General features: G+C 38.0%; 2 protein-coding genes across 3 annotated transcripts; one reads left to right on the top strand and one right to left on the bottom strand.

Moving 5' to 3' along the window:
• Positions 1 to 201: 201 nt before the first annotated feature.
• LOC108988140 (THO complex subunit 4D) lies at positions 202 to 6356 on the top strand. Its single transcript, XM_018961275.2, has 7 exons — positions 202 to 437; positions 1576 to 1810; positions 2674 to 2817; positions 2906 to 2974; positions 3900 to 4087; positions 4688 to 4738; positions 5892 to 6356. Exons 2-7 carry the CDS (start codon positions 1619 to 1621, stop codon positions 6094 to 6096), a joined length of 849 nt encoding a protein of 282 aa, XP_018816820.1. The 5' UTR covers positions 202 to 437; positions 1576 to 1618; the 3' UTR covers positions 6097 to 6356.
• A 1403-nt stretch (positions 6357 to 7759) lies between these two features.
• On the bottom strand, positions 7760 to 11797 carry LOC108988238. 2 transcript variants are annotated; one of them, XM_018961448.2, is made up of 5 exons: positions 10807 to 11788; positions 10498 to 10556; positions 10269 to 10397; positions 9304 to 9439; positions 7760 to 8340 (listed from the first exon to the last, which is right to left on the bottom strand). In XM_018961448.2, the coding sequence occupies exons 1-5, from the start codon at positions 11503 to 11505 to the stop codon at positions 8005 to 8007; spliced, it is 1359 nt and encodes a 452-aa protein (XP_018816993.1). In that variant the 5' UTR covers positions 11506 to 11788; the 3' UTR covers positions 7760 to 8004. The 2 variants fall into 2 exon arrangements, with proteins under 2 accessions (XP_018816993.1, XP_018816994.1); XM_018961449.2 differs by having other exon boundaries at positions 8228 to 8340; positions 9300 to 9439; positions 10807 to 11797.
• Between the last annotated feature and the right edge of the window lie 1400 nt (positions 11798 to 13197).

Here is a 13197-nt window from a genome sequence, read left to right on the forward strand (position 1 = left end):
AAAGGTAAAAAAATTACATATTAATTAAAATTTAAAGAATATGATAGTCAATCCAATGCTAATGCTCTTAGGACTAAGATAAGATTTCTCTAAACTAAATAAACAAATAAATAAAAACCAAAGAAGAATATTGCCATTGGCCGACTGCCACGTGACGACATTTGGTAACGGCACTCCACACGAGCAAATAAAAGCTCTTCCATGCTTTTCCCCGAAAGAAGCCCTAACCCCTTTCCTCTTCCTTCTGATTTTCTTCGTGGATCTCTCCATCTTTGCCCCCCTTCATAACCCTACAAATCTCACAGGTGTTTGGCTCTTTGCCCCCTCACACCGTATATCTTTCTATCTCTCTCCCTCTGTCTATTTATCCGAAACCCTAATTGTTCCGTGATCGTTTTCTTCTTATTCGTCCACCTGGTTTTCGTGATAATCTCTAGGTATCTTTCTCCCTATCTTTTTACCTGTTACTGTGAGTTTTTAGGACTATTGATTTGTATTCTGGCTTTGATCTGTCGGATAGAGCGGTGTTCTGTGTTATTGAGCGCTAGATTTAAGTATGAGATCGGAAATTCAATGTCAAGGTGTCCCTGTTCTCTTTCTTTACTGTTGGAACTTTAGAAAAAGCTCCAGATTTAGTTTTTTAATGGAAGATAACTTTTTCCTTGGTGGTTAATGCTTGATCTGATTATCTTTCTTAAATATATGCACTCGTCTGTGTATATGCATATGCATGAGTACACACACGAATACATACGTCTATGTGTTTGTCGCCTTCTGGTTTCAATTACAAGATAATGATGAAATACCCGTGTTCGATCTTTCAATGGCTTTTTCTATCCATTTATATTTGTTTAACGTTTGCTTTATTGTTGGATGCTGATAAAAGAGGGGAAAAAGAAAATAAGGGAAAATTTTCTATCAATTCTTTTGTGTTGGTTTGATTTTCTGAACTTTAGAGTCGGGGTCGACTGAGCCAAAGTTGTATCTGGATTTTTTATATTCCACTTTCTGTTTGGAACCGACCAGTGAATTGTGGTTGCATCGAAATATTTTGGGCTATGATTATGGTTTGGTTTTAGAATTATTTCTTCACACTATTTGGTTGGCAATAGTTTACGGCTTTGTTTGGTTTGCACAACATGACTTCAGGATGAGATCACTTCCAAAACGAACAGTCCGTATAGACTAGGAAGTGATTTCTGGCTTGCATTACTGTACATGGGATGGATCCAATGAATGACTTGTTTGACCAATTCTGCTCCGGTCTAACTTCTGTACTTGTCATTAACTTCTCCTTGTCAAAATTTTTTACTATTATTTTTTTTTTCTGATGAGTTTATTTTTACATGGCACACACTTGTAATAGTAAGTGGTTAATTAAGTTTTAACAAATCTAAAATAGCTTTCAGGAGGCAAATTAATTGTTAAGAAAATTGTTATGTTGCATAATGATCTTTTCAACAAAATCTAACAGGCATATTGAACTTTAGTCTTCAGCAAGAATGTGCCAAATTTTACAGTAACATTTTATATTGATGCTATTTGTTTCTTCCTTTATTGGTCCTGAAATTGCAGGTTCAAATTTCTCTCTATAAGAATATATAATTCCACAGATATTATGGCTACTGCTTTGGATATGTCACTTGATGATCTTATAAAGAACAGAGGTTCCCGTGAGAGAGGTAGAGGACGAGGTAGGGCTCGCCGTGGCCGTGGACCAGGCAGGGCATCTAATGGAAGAATGCCTGGTCCAGTTCGTAGAGGTCCTCTCGGAGTGAATGCTCGGCCATCATCTAATACAATTGCCAAGGCAAGCTCAAAACTGTGGATGTCTATACATATGCTTGAGAATCTGACATGCTTAAACAACCCAAATACAAGAGGTTCTCTAGTTCAGAATTAGAGACTCAAAAACAAGAGGATCTATACTGTTATATTTATTCATGGAGAAGTTCATTATGACTCAGCCACTAAAGTACTCGCGCTCTGTTGCATCTGAACCATTATCTCTGCAATTTATATGTACTTGTGGGTTGTTGGGTTATGCATTGGGGGCTTTGCTACAGATCACGATGATTATGTGTGGAATCTCTATGATGGTGTCCATAAGTTACAATGCTACGTCCTAGCATTGTATGCAAAGGAGCTTCATTAGGTGAACTTTTGAAATGGATCTCGCACCGGTAGCATAAAATAACTTAACACTTACAGGGGTTGAGTTCACTAGAACCATCAATGACTCATATTATATGCTTTCAGTCACTTTTGTGTTTGATGAATGGTTCTTTTGACCGGGAGTTTGTGATGGACCTCTTGCTATGCGGGGAATGTCTTCAGTGAAAGATTCAGATATATCCTAGTTCATGGTTTTTTGCAAAGGAGCTTCCTTCGCTTAACTTCAGAACTGGAGCTCTCAATCTTATCATAGCACCGGTTTATATGCAGTGGGTTAAATCCTTTACTCCCATTTACCATCCACTAGTTAAATTTACTGAATTCTGATTATGGGGTTGTTGAGTATGTTAACTGTAACTCAATTCTACTCTATTAGCAGTTTCTTTTATGTTTACTGGGAATTTTCTGATCTTGAAGAATGGTGAGTCGTATATTCTGGTAATCAGCTGACGTGTCCTTTTTCCCATCTGGATTCTTTTTCTGTGTGCTTTCAATCAGTCTATCCGCAGAACCAGGACTTTTCCATGGCAGCATGATCTGTTTGAAGAGAGCCTTAGAGCTGCAGGAATACCAGGGATAGAAATTGGTACAAAATTGTATGTTTCCAACTTGGATTACGGAGTAACTAATGAAGATATAAGGGTACAGATCAAGCCATACACTTTCATCTTAAGGGCTATCTGTAGAGAAATTTTCTTGAAGTTCACTTGAAACTTGATGTACAACTCAGGAACTGTTCTGCGAGATTGGAGACCTGAAACGATATGCGGTTCATTATGACAAAAGTGGTCGCCCAAGTGTGAGTATTTATGCAAAGTACATGTCATTTTTTTGTGTGCTAAATTTGGAATGTGTATGGGATATCTTTAATATATAGTGGAACAAGAATCTTAGTCCTACTACTTGTCTATTGGCTGAGGGATGTTCTTTTTGCATTTAGGTTTCCTGGCTTTTTGCAGACTGTTAGACTTCAATTCATAAGTTGGACCCATATTACATGACCAAGTTACCAACTCCTTTGAAATCAATATTTTCTGTAGGTTGGTGCAGAAAATTATATAATGATGAGACACAATCAATGCAATATCATGCTCAGAGTGCGTATTACAAATATATATTTTTTTTACCTGCTATTATCTCTTGGTTCAGTCCAGTCCTTGGAATGCTTTATGCTTCCCATCTGATTCTTGCCGGTTTGCAACCCATAGCCTTTTCCATGTTATAAAATAAAATATATGAAACAAACTCATAGCTTTTTCAGGCTGCTTAGTGTTGCCTTGGCTGTGTTTTGTAATTTTTTCATGGTTCCATTACTTTAAGTCTTATGAGGTAATAGACTTTCATAGCATGAACGTACATGATTTCCTTGTTTCTTTAGACCCTCATGCATAAGTGTTGCTCTTGTATATGTCCCGTATTCTTGGCTATGCCTATTTTAATAAAATTCTTATTTATTGATAAAAAAAAGTCTTATGAGTCTATGCCTTCCAGTAAAATAATCATGATGAACCATAAGGCATTCCTCGGTGTTTGCTGAAAAGCACATTAGTTTCATTCTGTGCTGCAATAAATGCATAATGTATCGCTAAGTATCATATATATGGTTTGTGTGATATACTCTGGTTATATGGTTAACTTTGTTTATGGTATTTTATCAGACTTTTGTGATCATATATATTTAATTGGATAAAGTGTAATTTTTTTTTTTTTTTGCTTGGTTACAGGGCTCGGCTGAAGTTGTGTATACCAGAAGAAGTGACGCATTTGCAGCTCTTAAGCGGTATAATAATGTTCTCTTGGATGGTAAACCCATGAGGATTGAAATTGTAGGCGCAAATCCAGAAATGCCTGTTTCAGCTCGTGTGAATGTGACTGGAGTAAATGGAAGGAGGAAGAGAACAGTTGTTATGACGTATGTCATTTATATGCCCTCTCTCAAGCTATCCTCATTCATTTGCAAGTGTCTTTTGCATTTATTTTTTTCCCCCTCTCCATCTCAACAACCTATCATTCGATGTCTATCACTATCAGTTTTGAATTTGTTTGCAGAAGTGACTGAAATATTACTAAGTTTCGAAGTTGTCTTCTTTTTTTTTTTTCCTTGTTTAAGGGTTTCTGAGTGGTTATCCAAGGATCAAGGATGGTTGTTTCAAATATATTTTTTTAATGATCTCAGAGTTGGATATTTTCTTTTTATCCCCTGTTAGTGTTAATTGTGTTGTGTTATTGGAAATTGAGTAGAATTATCAAACATTCAATGATTTCTTAAAGATATTCTTTGTCCAGATATTGCGGAGTTTGCTCACTGAATATCATATCACGTCTCTGAACTTGTTGATACTGTGTTGTAATTTTGTCTTGTACCATGTATATTTTGCACTCGAGGTGCTATTTTTTTTTAAGTGGGCCATGATGAATAAAATTTTCCCTGGCTCTATAGTTGCATCTTTCCATTTAGTGATTATGTTTTAACGCAGTTATAAGTACCATACTGATGCTTTGAGTTATGCAGGCCTGGAGGTGGTCCGATTGGAGGCTCTGCTGCTGTTAACCGTGGCTCTGGGTAAATCTTTTGTGTGCTGCTACATTTTTCTCTCTTACATAGCCCTTTTTGTTTGCTAATATAACTGTGTTTCATAAATATCAAGATCCTTTCATATTCTTTCATCTTATTTGACCATCTAATTTACTTTTTATATGTCAGACATCTTTGCATACATTATTCTTGTATTCATTGCTCAAATTGGAAGGAATTATCATGTGTTAATGTTGCTTCTTGTTTAAGTACTATCTTTAGAAATTTGTCTAGCTCAGCCAGGCCAATGTTCTCTGAAAAGAAAATAAGCCCTAGCCGAGCTGAGTGCCGGTATGTTAGCTAGTTTAAGTCGGATCAGTTGCGGCTAAACTTGAGTTTTGACCCTAACTCAGATGTCAGTCTACATGATCTTGTGCATATTCGAAGAATATATCATGGGGGTATGTTGTTTGTGTTTGAAACTTCTCTTGACTAAAATGTGTGAAGAAGATTAGCTTAGCTGAAGTCGAGTGTGGAATTTTTGAGCTTTGCTTTGTGAAGTTGGGTCAAGTGTGACCTGGGCCTAAGCTTGATTGACTCCAACCAAGTTATTGTTTTCCACATGTGGCTGAGCTCAAATTGGGTCTTGAATTTGATTGAAGCCTTTTAATGGAGCCAGCTGGTTTTAGGACTGGACTTTATTCAGCAGTGTATTGCGATTGCAATCGAACCTGATTTATGTTGTGCATGGTGGATGCTTTGCTGGAATGGTTTTTAGTTTATACTTTGTGATTGTGCTTTTTGGGTATATGTAGCAAAATGTCTGTGAGGAGAGGAATCTATTCAAGATTAGAAATTTGAATGTCGTAAAGATTCGGGACTTAGTAAAGAGTCATGATCTCCTCTGTTCACCCCTCATATTTTGTCTTTGCACGGTAAGAGTTGTTGATATGGATGATTGGAACTCAGGTATGCTAAGATACTCTGTGTGCTGAAGATGGAAGTTTGTCATGCATAACAGCATAATGGGTGTGAAGGAATTATTCCAATTGTTGAGCTTCTTTTCTTGGAATAATAGCTGAGATGGGTCTCATTTTGATGTCAGTTATTTTCTTGCTGGCATAAAGTGTTTGGCTATTGCCATTCAGCATGTAGTATAGATATTTGCAACTAATTTACAGGTTTCTGTTTGTTCTTGTAGTCGAAACCGTCGTGGGGGTATGAGTGCTCGTGGTCGTGCTTGGGGTCAAGGTCAGGGTCCAGCTCGGGGTCGGAGTGGGGGCCGTGGCAGAGGCCGAGGCCGAGGCCGGGGCCGTGGTCGTGAAAATAATCAAGCTGTTGAGATGTCTGTCGATGATCTTAACGATGACCTGGATAGTTACCATGCTGAAGCCAAGCACACTTGAATCTTCAAGCTGTGAACTGCTCAGGAATTAAACTTATGAGTAGGAAAGTCAATATTAGCTTAATGTGAGCTGTACAAATTGGTTTATTTCTTTTGCGACTTACGTCCGTTTTGTTGCTTAATGCTTTAGATTTGCATGCCCTGGCGTTAATGAAGCTGTATGACGATTCTCCTTAGTTAGTTTAATTTTGATGCTTCCTCTCGTTATTAATTACTTATAAATTTTCAAGTTTTGGGTAATGAATGAATTTGAGTTTATTATTTACCGTTCCTAACGTGTGAGGTAGTTCCGAATTCTGTAACTGGGAAAAACTGAACAAGAATTGAAAGGGATATGGTATTTCCTCAGGTGGATCTAGCATTTGCTAGATGTGTGATTTCATACTATTTGTGAGTAGTTGTGAAAAAATAATAAATAATGAATAATAGTTAGATGGTCTAAATATGACTCACTAACCAAACAGTTTTAATGTTGGGGTCTTCATGAATATGAGAGAAGCTGGGCAGCAGTCGGGCTATTAAAGGTAGAAGAGCAGCCCTCCAATGGTTGTAAGCCATGTAAGTAGTTTATATAGTGTTTAGTCTGCACTTGCATACACCTGATCAGAGATCCATACAGCCCCTTCTTCACTCCATCTTCAAGGAGATTCCAACTCAAACGAAATCCCACCCTACACTCATCCCAGCGCTTGACCCAGACGGTGATAAAGCTCGACCTAGACGGTAATCTCTTGGTATTTCTCTTGATAATCTCTCTCTCCGTCTTTGAAATTCCTTTTCTTTTCGGTGCTTTGATTCGTTGTATTTTTTTTTATCTTCTTCCTATATGATGATTCGAGATACTTTTTTTTTTTTATATTTTATTCGAGATACTTGAACTAGTGCTCAAGCAGACCAAAAATACAAGCTACGGGATGGGTTTCGCATTGCGGGGGAAGGGGTTTCGTGTTTTGCCTGGTTATTCCAAATGGAACGCTAGGAATTGCTCTCATAGAAAAGCTTGAGGACTGAGAACAAAGGACTGAGAAGAGTGTGGAAGATTAAACATACAGTTGTTTAATTCTTGTTTAAATCTGGAATGCTCTGGTAAGAGGAAAAAAAAAATTGGGGTCGAGCAAACTTTAGTGACTTTTACATATGTTTAATTCTGCATTTTTCTTGTCCGTCTAGGAGTCTCATGGATAATTCGGACAAATGAGCAAGAGTTTGGTCTTCATGTGGTGATTCTATGTGGTGTAAGTCTAACTAGTATATTGTATATTTTCCTATGTTCTCAATAGAGGGCTGCTCTTTTACCTTTAATAGCCCGACCGTCCCAAAGCGCTTCTCCATGAATAGGGTTGGTTTGGTTACTTAATTCTTTTCAATTCATTTTAATTTATCATTATAATTTTTTTAAATTTTAAAATAATAATAATATTAAAAAATAATATTCTAATAATATTTTATTATTTCAATTCAACTCAATTCAATTCAACGTCCAATAGAATTACAATTTCTCGATTTAGCTAGGGACGTGACGTTGCACGTGAAATCAAAATGCTCGTTTGGATTGGCATGTAGGAGAGATTGCAAAAGTAGAAAAAAGACATGTAGGTTATTATTTGATTTTATGAGTAATAAAGAAATAAAACATTACAGAATCAAAACTCTCCTGCATACCAATTTAAATAAAACCATATACAATAATATTAAAGCAATTCACGAGAATTCCAAGTTGGTAATTATTTTCCCCTTATGGCCGGTGAAACCGGGGTTATATATATAAATATATATATATAAATCATCGCGAAAATTCTCTTCTGCAAGAGAGACGTACAAATGTGTACGAGAACCCAAAACAAATACGGACGCCTAATCTCTAACTTACAACAAAGACAAAAAATGAGCGGAGAACAAATAATTGCTGTTATTGTGGCGCATGTGCTTCTCTTTTTGGATGCAGTTCTCCCGATTCATTCTTCTTGAAAAGCTTTTCAACCACTTCATCCCATTTGGTCCCTTCACCAGTGGACTTTGACTTGGTTTTTAAGGCATCTTCATTCTGACTCCCCGAAGACTCTGCTTCTTCGTTGTCCTGAGATGGTACCTCCTCCTCCTCAGTGGCGGTCACAGCGTGAGGCACATTCAAACTGACAGCTCTTTCCAGCGCATCTTTGTGTTCTTTTTCAATGGTCTGCAACCTCTCGAGTTTCTGTATTTTTGGAGCAGTTGTTACCGTCTGGGGAATGCTTTCCCTCATTCTCTATAGGAAGAATGCTATATATAGTTAGTAACTTGTTCAAAAGACAACTGAAACACTAGTAGTCTAATGGTTAGCTTGACATTCTTGAGTAAAAGAGCAATAGAGGCACTAGCTTATCATCTCAGAGATACTCAACAGGTCCTGCGGAGTTTTATTAAGACTAAACTGTTAATGGTTGTCTATTGGATGCACAAGACAGCCATCAACAGCATGGTCAACTAATTCTATCTGATGCAAAGTCCTTGGCTACTTCTATGATCAATAGTAAGGCAGAACATTTAAGGAAAACTTAATCTTGAGTACTTCCAATCATATAAGCGGTGATAACTTGTTTGATCTGTCATATGTGCTACTTTGTTAACAGAATTAGATGAAGATTTCAAGACTGCTTTTTCTTCTCCCTAAAAAAGGTGGTAGAAGGATATTTTGGTGCTGTACATGACAAGGACACAAGTCAGTAAGATGTGTCTCAGACGTGCTAATCATTGAAACAGAGCTCAAGTTCATCAACCATCTTCATGCTAATAAACTAACATCTGATCATTAACTAGGAAAAAATTAATGGATCCATATCAACGAAATGAATTTGAATGGATCCATAGATAAATAAGAATATGATCCTTCCTGGACTTGATTCTGCACTAGGAATTTTCCTGGATTACATTATGCACAGTTTTGATCGAGTACCCAAGGTTTACTCCCCAGGGTTGGGTTCGAAGAGTCTTGATTTGGTGAGGTTCCACATCATCCAATAAAAAAGCACTCTCAAACTGCTTCCCAAAGCACACTGTTGTATATTTTATTGTTTTTGTTGTTTTCTTTTACTCTGCTGCTTATCGAAATTTCATGATCACGAAGGAATAGGGAACATGAATTTCAACAGTTTTTAAATAAAGCATTTAGCACGAATGACAAAAATATGAGCAAAGAGTAAGAGAATGTCAATGGCTGCTTCTTACATACTTGTAGAGCCTTTTCTGCTTCTCTTTCTATCCAAACAATTCCATGATCAGATGTTGCATTACAGGACAAGACAATATGTTCAAATCTCCCTTCAACAGGAATGGCTGTTCTGACCTCTGGAGGAAACCTCCCGCATCTGCAATTTACCAAGTGATCGGGAACTCAAAACAAGAGCAACAATATTGCCCGAAATATGGTGCTACAGTCCCCAAAGAGGAGAAGAGTTGACAATGGTTAATACATATATTTGGAAAACATAAATTTGTGAAAATTAACTGAACTCTAAACAGAATAATAGGAGGCCTTCCTCATTCAACTTTTTCAAGGTTTACAAACTAGCAGGGTAAGCTCACTTTTAAAATTGGATTTGCATAAGACCACATAGTAAATTTCATAGCCCAGATGATTTACTTCTTTCATCAGACGCCAACCACATATAACCAGACATATCAATAGCATATTGTAAAACGGGCTCTAGAAGTAGAGGGGAGATACATAGGTTTAAAGTGGCATGAGAACAATATGCATTGATACCTGAACAATAGTCCAAGAGTTAAAGCTGCCAACCGCCTTCCCCATTATCTTGTAAGAGGGGAAATCCCACCTTAAGGGACAAAATATAGATATCTAAATGTTAGGACTGGCTTCCTTCCTAGTATGACATGAGCTGATTATGTGAAGATGAGGTTTTCATTTTCATAGAAATCATGATCTTAAATGAAAATTATGAAAAACGTCATAGTATGAATTTATTGATTGCTGTCATGGGTAAAGACGCATGCAAGACAGGTTGAGCACATTCGCCAAGAACATTGCTCAATCATAACCCTTATGACTACCATTATTCTCCTCAGCTGATTCTATGGAAAGCAAAAATCAGCGCTTTGCATAAAAAGGGTAAAATATCTACAATCCCTAATTAAAACATAAGATTAAAACTCCACTGTAGTTGAAGCCAATGGTACCTGCAAAATTTTCTCTCTACGATATGGTACATTCTTCCAGGTGCATATAGCCTTCTTGGATCCTGAAGCTTTCTACCTTCTGGGATGAAGGTATCCCTCAAGCAAACCAAAAATAACAAGCAGGGCAAGCTGTCCAAAGCATCAAGGCCTGGATTAAGAGATTATCACTCCACTAACTTGACAACTCAGAATGGTTTATCTTTCGAAATATTGGGAGACGAATACTAACCAGAAGATAGACTTGAATATATCTTCCAAGGGTGTGGCTGTTCTTGGTAAGAAATCATCCTGGACAAGAATAATTTAAAGAGGTGGCACTCTCAGTCCAGTTGAATATGGCGATCTAAACTAAACCAAGTTATAGAGAAGCAGGCAGCTTCAGGAGCAATAATTAAAGATATTTATAAAATTCTCAAACCAATTGTAATCAGAAGTTTTCAGAACCGAAATTAGTAGGAGATGCCAGTGAGCATTACAATATAACGGACAAATATAGAAGCAATTTAACGAAAAAAAAAGGGCATCGAAAATACTTGACCTGCAAGACGATGGAGTATATCACATCCGCATACTTGACAGCCAGATTGAGCGACATACACCTGGCGGGTGCAACCGCGTAGCAGCGGATCTTACTCCTCGGGATGCCGGCGAGGCGGTCCCTGTGGTTCACCACGATCACGGTCAAAAGAGCGGCCACTCCAGAGCCGAGCGAATGCCCGGTGAATATCATATCGTAGTCGCAGTCAGTCTCTTTCCAGAGCCGGCTGAGGGTGTCGGACTCCTCGTTGAGAATCCAGATCGCCGAATTCAAGAGGCCGTGGTGGACGAAGCCGCCGTCGAACATCTGCATACCCAAGCGGTTGTCCAAAAGAAGTTTGTAGTCACTCTCTTTGGAGAGATTAAGGCCACGGATGGCGAGGACGATCTCGCGGCGGTCGCGGTCGCAGTAAATGAGGTAAGGGGGCGCATTACCAAGGGTTTGCTCGTAGGTGACGCGCTTGACTACCCAGTCAGGGTTGAGTCGGTAGCCGCCGGAGGGGGGGAACTGGGGGTTGCGGAGATCAGGCTCGTAGACGGCGAGGATGAGGCGGCAGATGCGGGGCACACGCTCGAACTCCTCAGGTGTAGCTAAAGTCCAGGTGGCGCTATCGTCGGAACCGACGTAGGTGCAGCGCTTCCAGGCCCAACGGGTGCAGCCGAGTAAAAGCACGCATTCGAGACCGCATGAGAAGGACATTTCTTTCTGGATTGTTCGGTTCAATTTAGAAGACTATGCGAGAAGAGAACGAAGGAAGGAAAGAAAGATGGGGATTGTACGAATGGTATGTATATATAGAGACAGAGAAGTTGGCGTGGGAGAGGGAAAGAGGCTGTGGAGCTAAGCCAGGCCGTGATAGTTATGTGGGCGTTGTTGAAGTGACTGACACTCAAGTCTGTGCCTTGTTCTTTTGATTGATGGATTGAGGATAGCAATGAACTCAGTTTCTGAGCACATCTCCGTTATTTGTTTTTCTTTTTAATATTTTATTCTTTACCTACTTTATTACGCCTTAAGATTGCTTTAGATGTTGCGAAAACGGTGGGGGGATTCTCAATGTCTCAGGCCTTGCCTGCGCTGCGTATCTTCTGGCAACTATTAACAAAAAATAAAGTAAATTATTAAGAAATGCAAAGGCAAGTTTGATAAGGAATGTGGCACCTGTCTAAATTTTATAATATTTTTTATAATAATATATTAAAAAAAGTTATTTTTGTAAACTAATTTATAAAAATAATATTATTTTATCAAAATACCCTTATTTTACAATATGTGCAAACTAAGAGGGTTTCAACAAAGTTGGGCAGAACATTCTATTCACAGAACATTCCCCATAGAATTTTTAAGTGGAATTTTTGTAAAACCGCGTAGTACATAGCGCGGACAAGTCAGGTTTCATTTGCGATGGGAAGAAAGATGAAGAGTACGTGACTGATTTGGCAACCAATGTTAATTCTAGAGATTTGAGAATCTTCTCCGCCTTGTTTCTAAACAAAAGAAATTAGAAATCAATCCCACAAATAGCCAGCTACCTAGAGTTGCTCTGTGGCTTGTTGATGTTTCCGTCTCTTGCTGCTCCTTGTTAATATAAAGACAAAGCACTTCTGACAATACTCCCCTTATTTAATTCCAACCGTCCAGTTCTCTGAGTTTGTTCTTTCCTCTTAACGTTTTCGAGAAAATTATAAATAATCTAAAACTTGACAGATTTAAAGTTTGGTACATAAGATAATTCCAATCTTCTGATTGATATTGTAAGTTTATTTTTGTCCAACCTTACCATAGTCAACGACTGATCGGAATATTGTTGCTTTTTTATTGCATTGCAAGGGATATACAAGGATATATATATATATATATATATATATGTATGTATGTATGTAGAACAACAACCCAACTCGGTATTCTAAAAATAGAACCAGAGAAATTAGAAACCAAGTCAAAGATTATACGGATCAATGCAATCTTCTTGCGCCTAAGATATTACCATTGTGTCAGTAGCTAGAGTTTAAAAAGTAACGATACTTTGAAGTTTTGATAGCTAGGACTTGTACAGCTTAACATATTGATGTTATCGTCTAAGTTAGTCATATCTGTGCCGGGTGACACCCACTTTTTAGCCATTGGCCATTTGTGAATGACAACTGATAACAGAAGGGCATTTTGTCCCAAGTGATCAATGGCATGAACACACTACAAACAATAATTGATTTGATCTTGTGACAAGGAACTAATGCTAAAGATCTGTTAAAAAGTTTATAGCATGGGTTAGTATAGTAGTATAATCATGCTCCATATTGATTATCACAACTTGGTGGAACAAAAGAAACATCCAGTCGGCCAGTATACCAAGAAGAACTAAAGAAAAGAAGGTGAACTCCACCAGCAATA

This window comes from Juglans regia, chromosome 1 (genome assembly GCF_001411555.2).
Source record: "Juglans regia cultivar Chandler chromosome 1, Walnut 2.0, whole genome shotgun sequence".
Lineage (NCBI taxonomy): Eukaryota > Viridiplantae > Streptophyta > Magnoliopsida > Fagales > Juglandaceae > Juglans > Juglans regia.

Excerpts from the sequence above, each read along its gene's own strand:
- LOC108988140 (XM_018961275.2), top strand. The coding sequence starts at position 1,619 with ATGGCTACTGCTTTGGATATGTCACTTGATGATCTTATAAAGAACAGA. Across the intron at positions 1,811-2,673 it reads CATCTAATACAATTGCCAAG|TCTATCCGCAGAACCAGGAC; the intron begins GCAAGCTCAAAA and ends GCTTTCAATCAG. Across the intron at positions 2,975-3,899 it reads ACAAAAGTGGTCGCCCAAGT|GGCTCGGCTGAAGTTGTGTA; the intron begins GTGAGTATTTAT and ends GCTTGGTTACAG.
- LOC108988238 (XM_018961448.2), bottom strand. The coding sequence starts at position 11,505 with ATGTCCTTCTCATGCGGTCTCGAATGCGTGCTTTTACTCGGCTGCACC. Across the intron at positions 10,557-10,806 it reads TATACTCCATCGTCTTGCAG|GATGATTTCTTACCAAGAAC; the intron begins GTCAAGTATTTT and ends ATTCTTGTCCAG. Across the intron at positions 8,341-9,303 it reads AAGCAGAAAAGGCTCTACAA|AGAATGAGGGAAAGCATTCC; the intron begins GTATGTAAGAAG and ends TTCTTCCTATAG.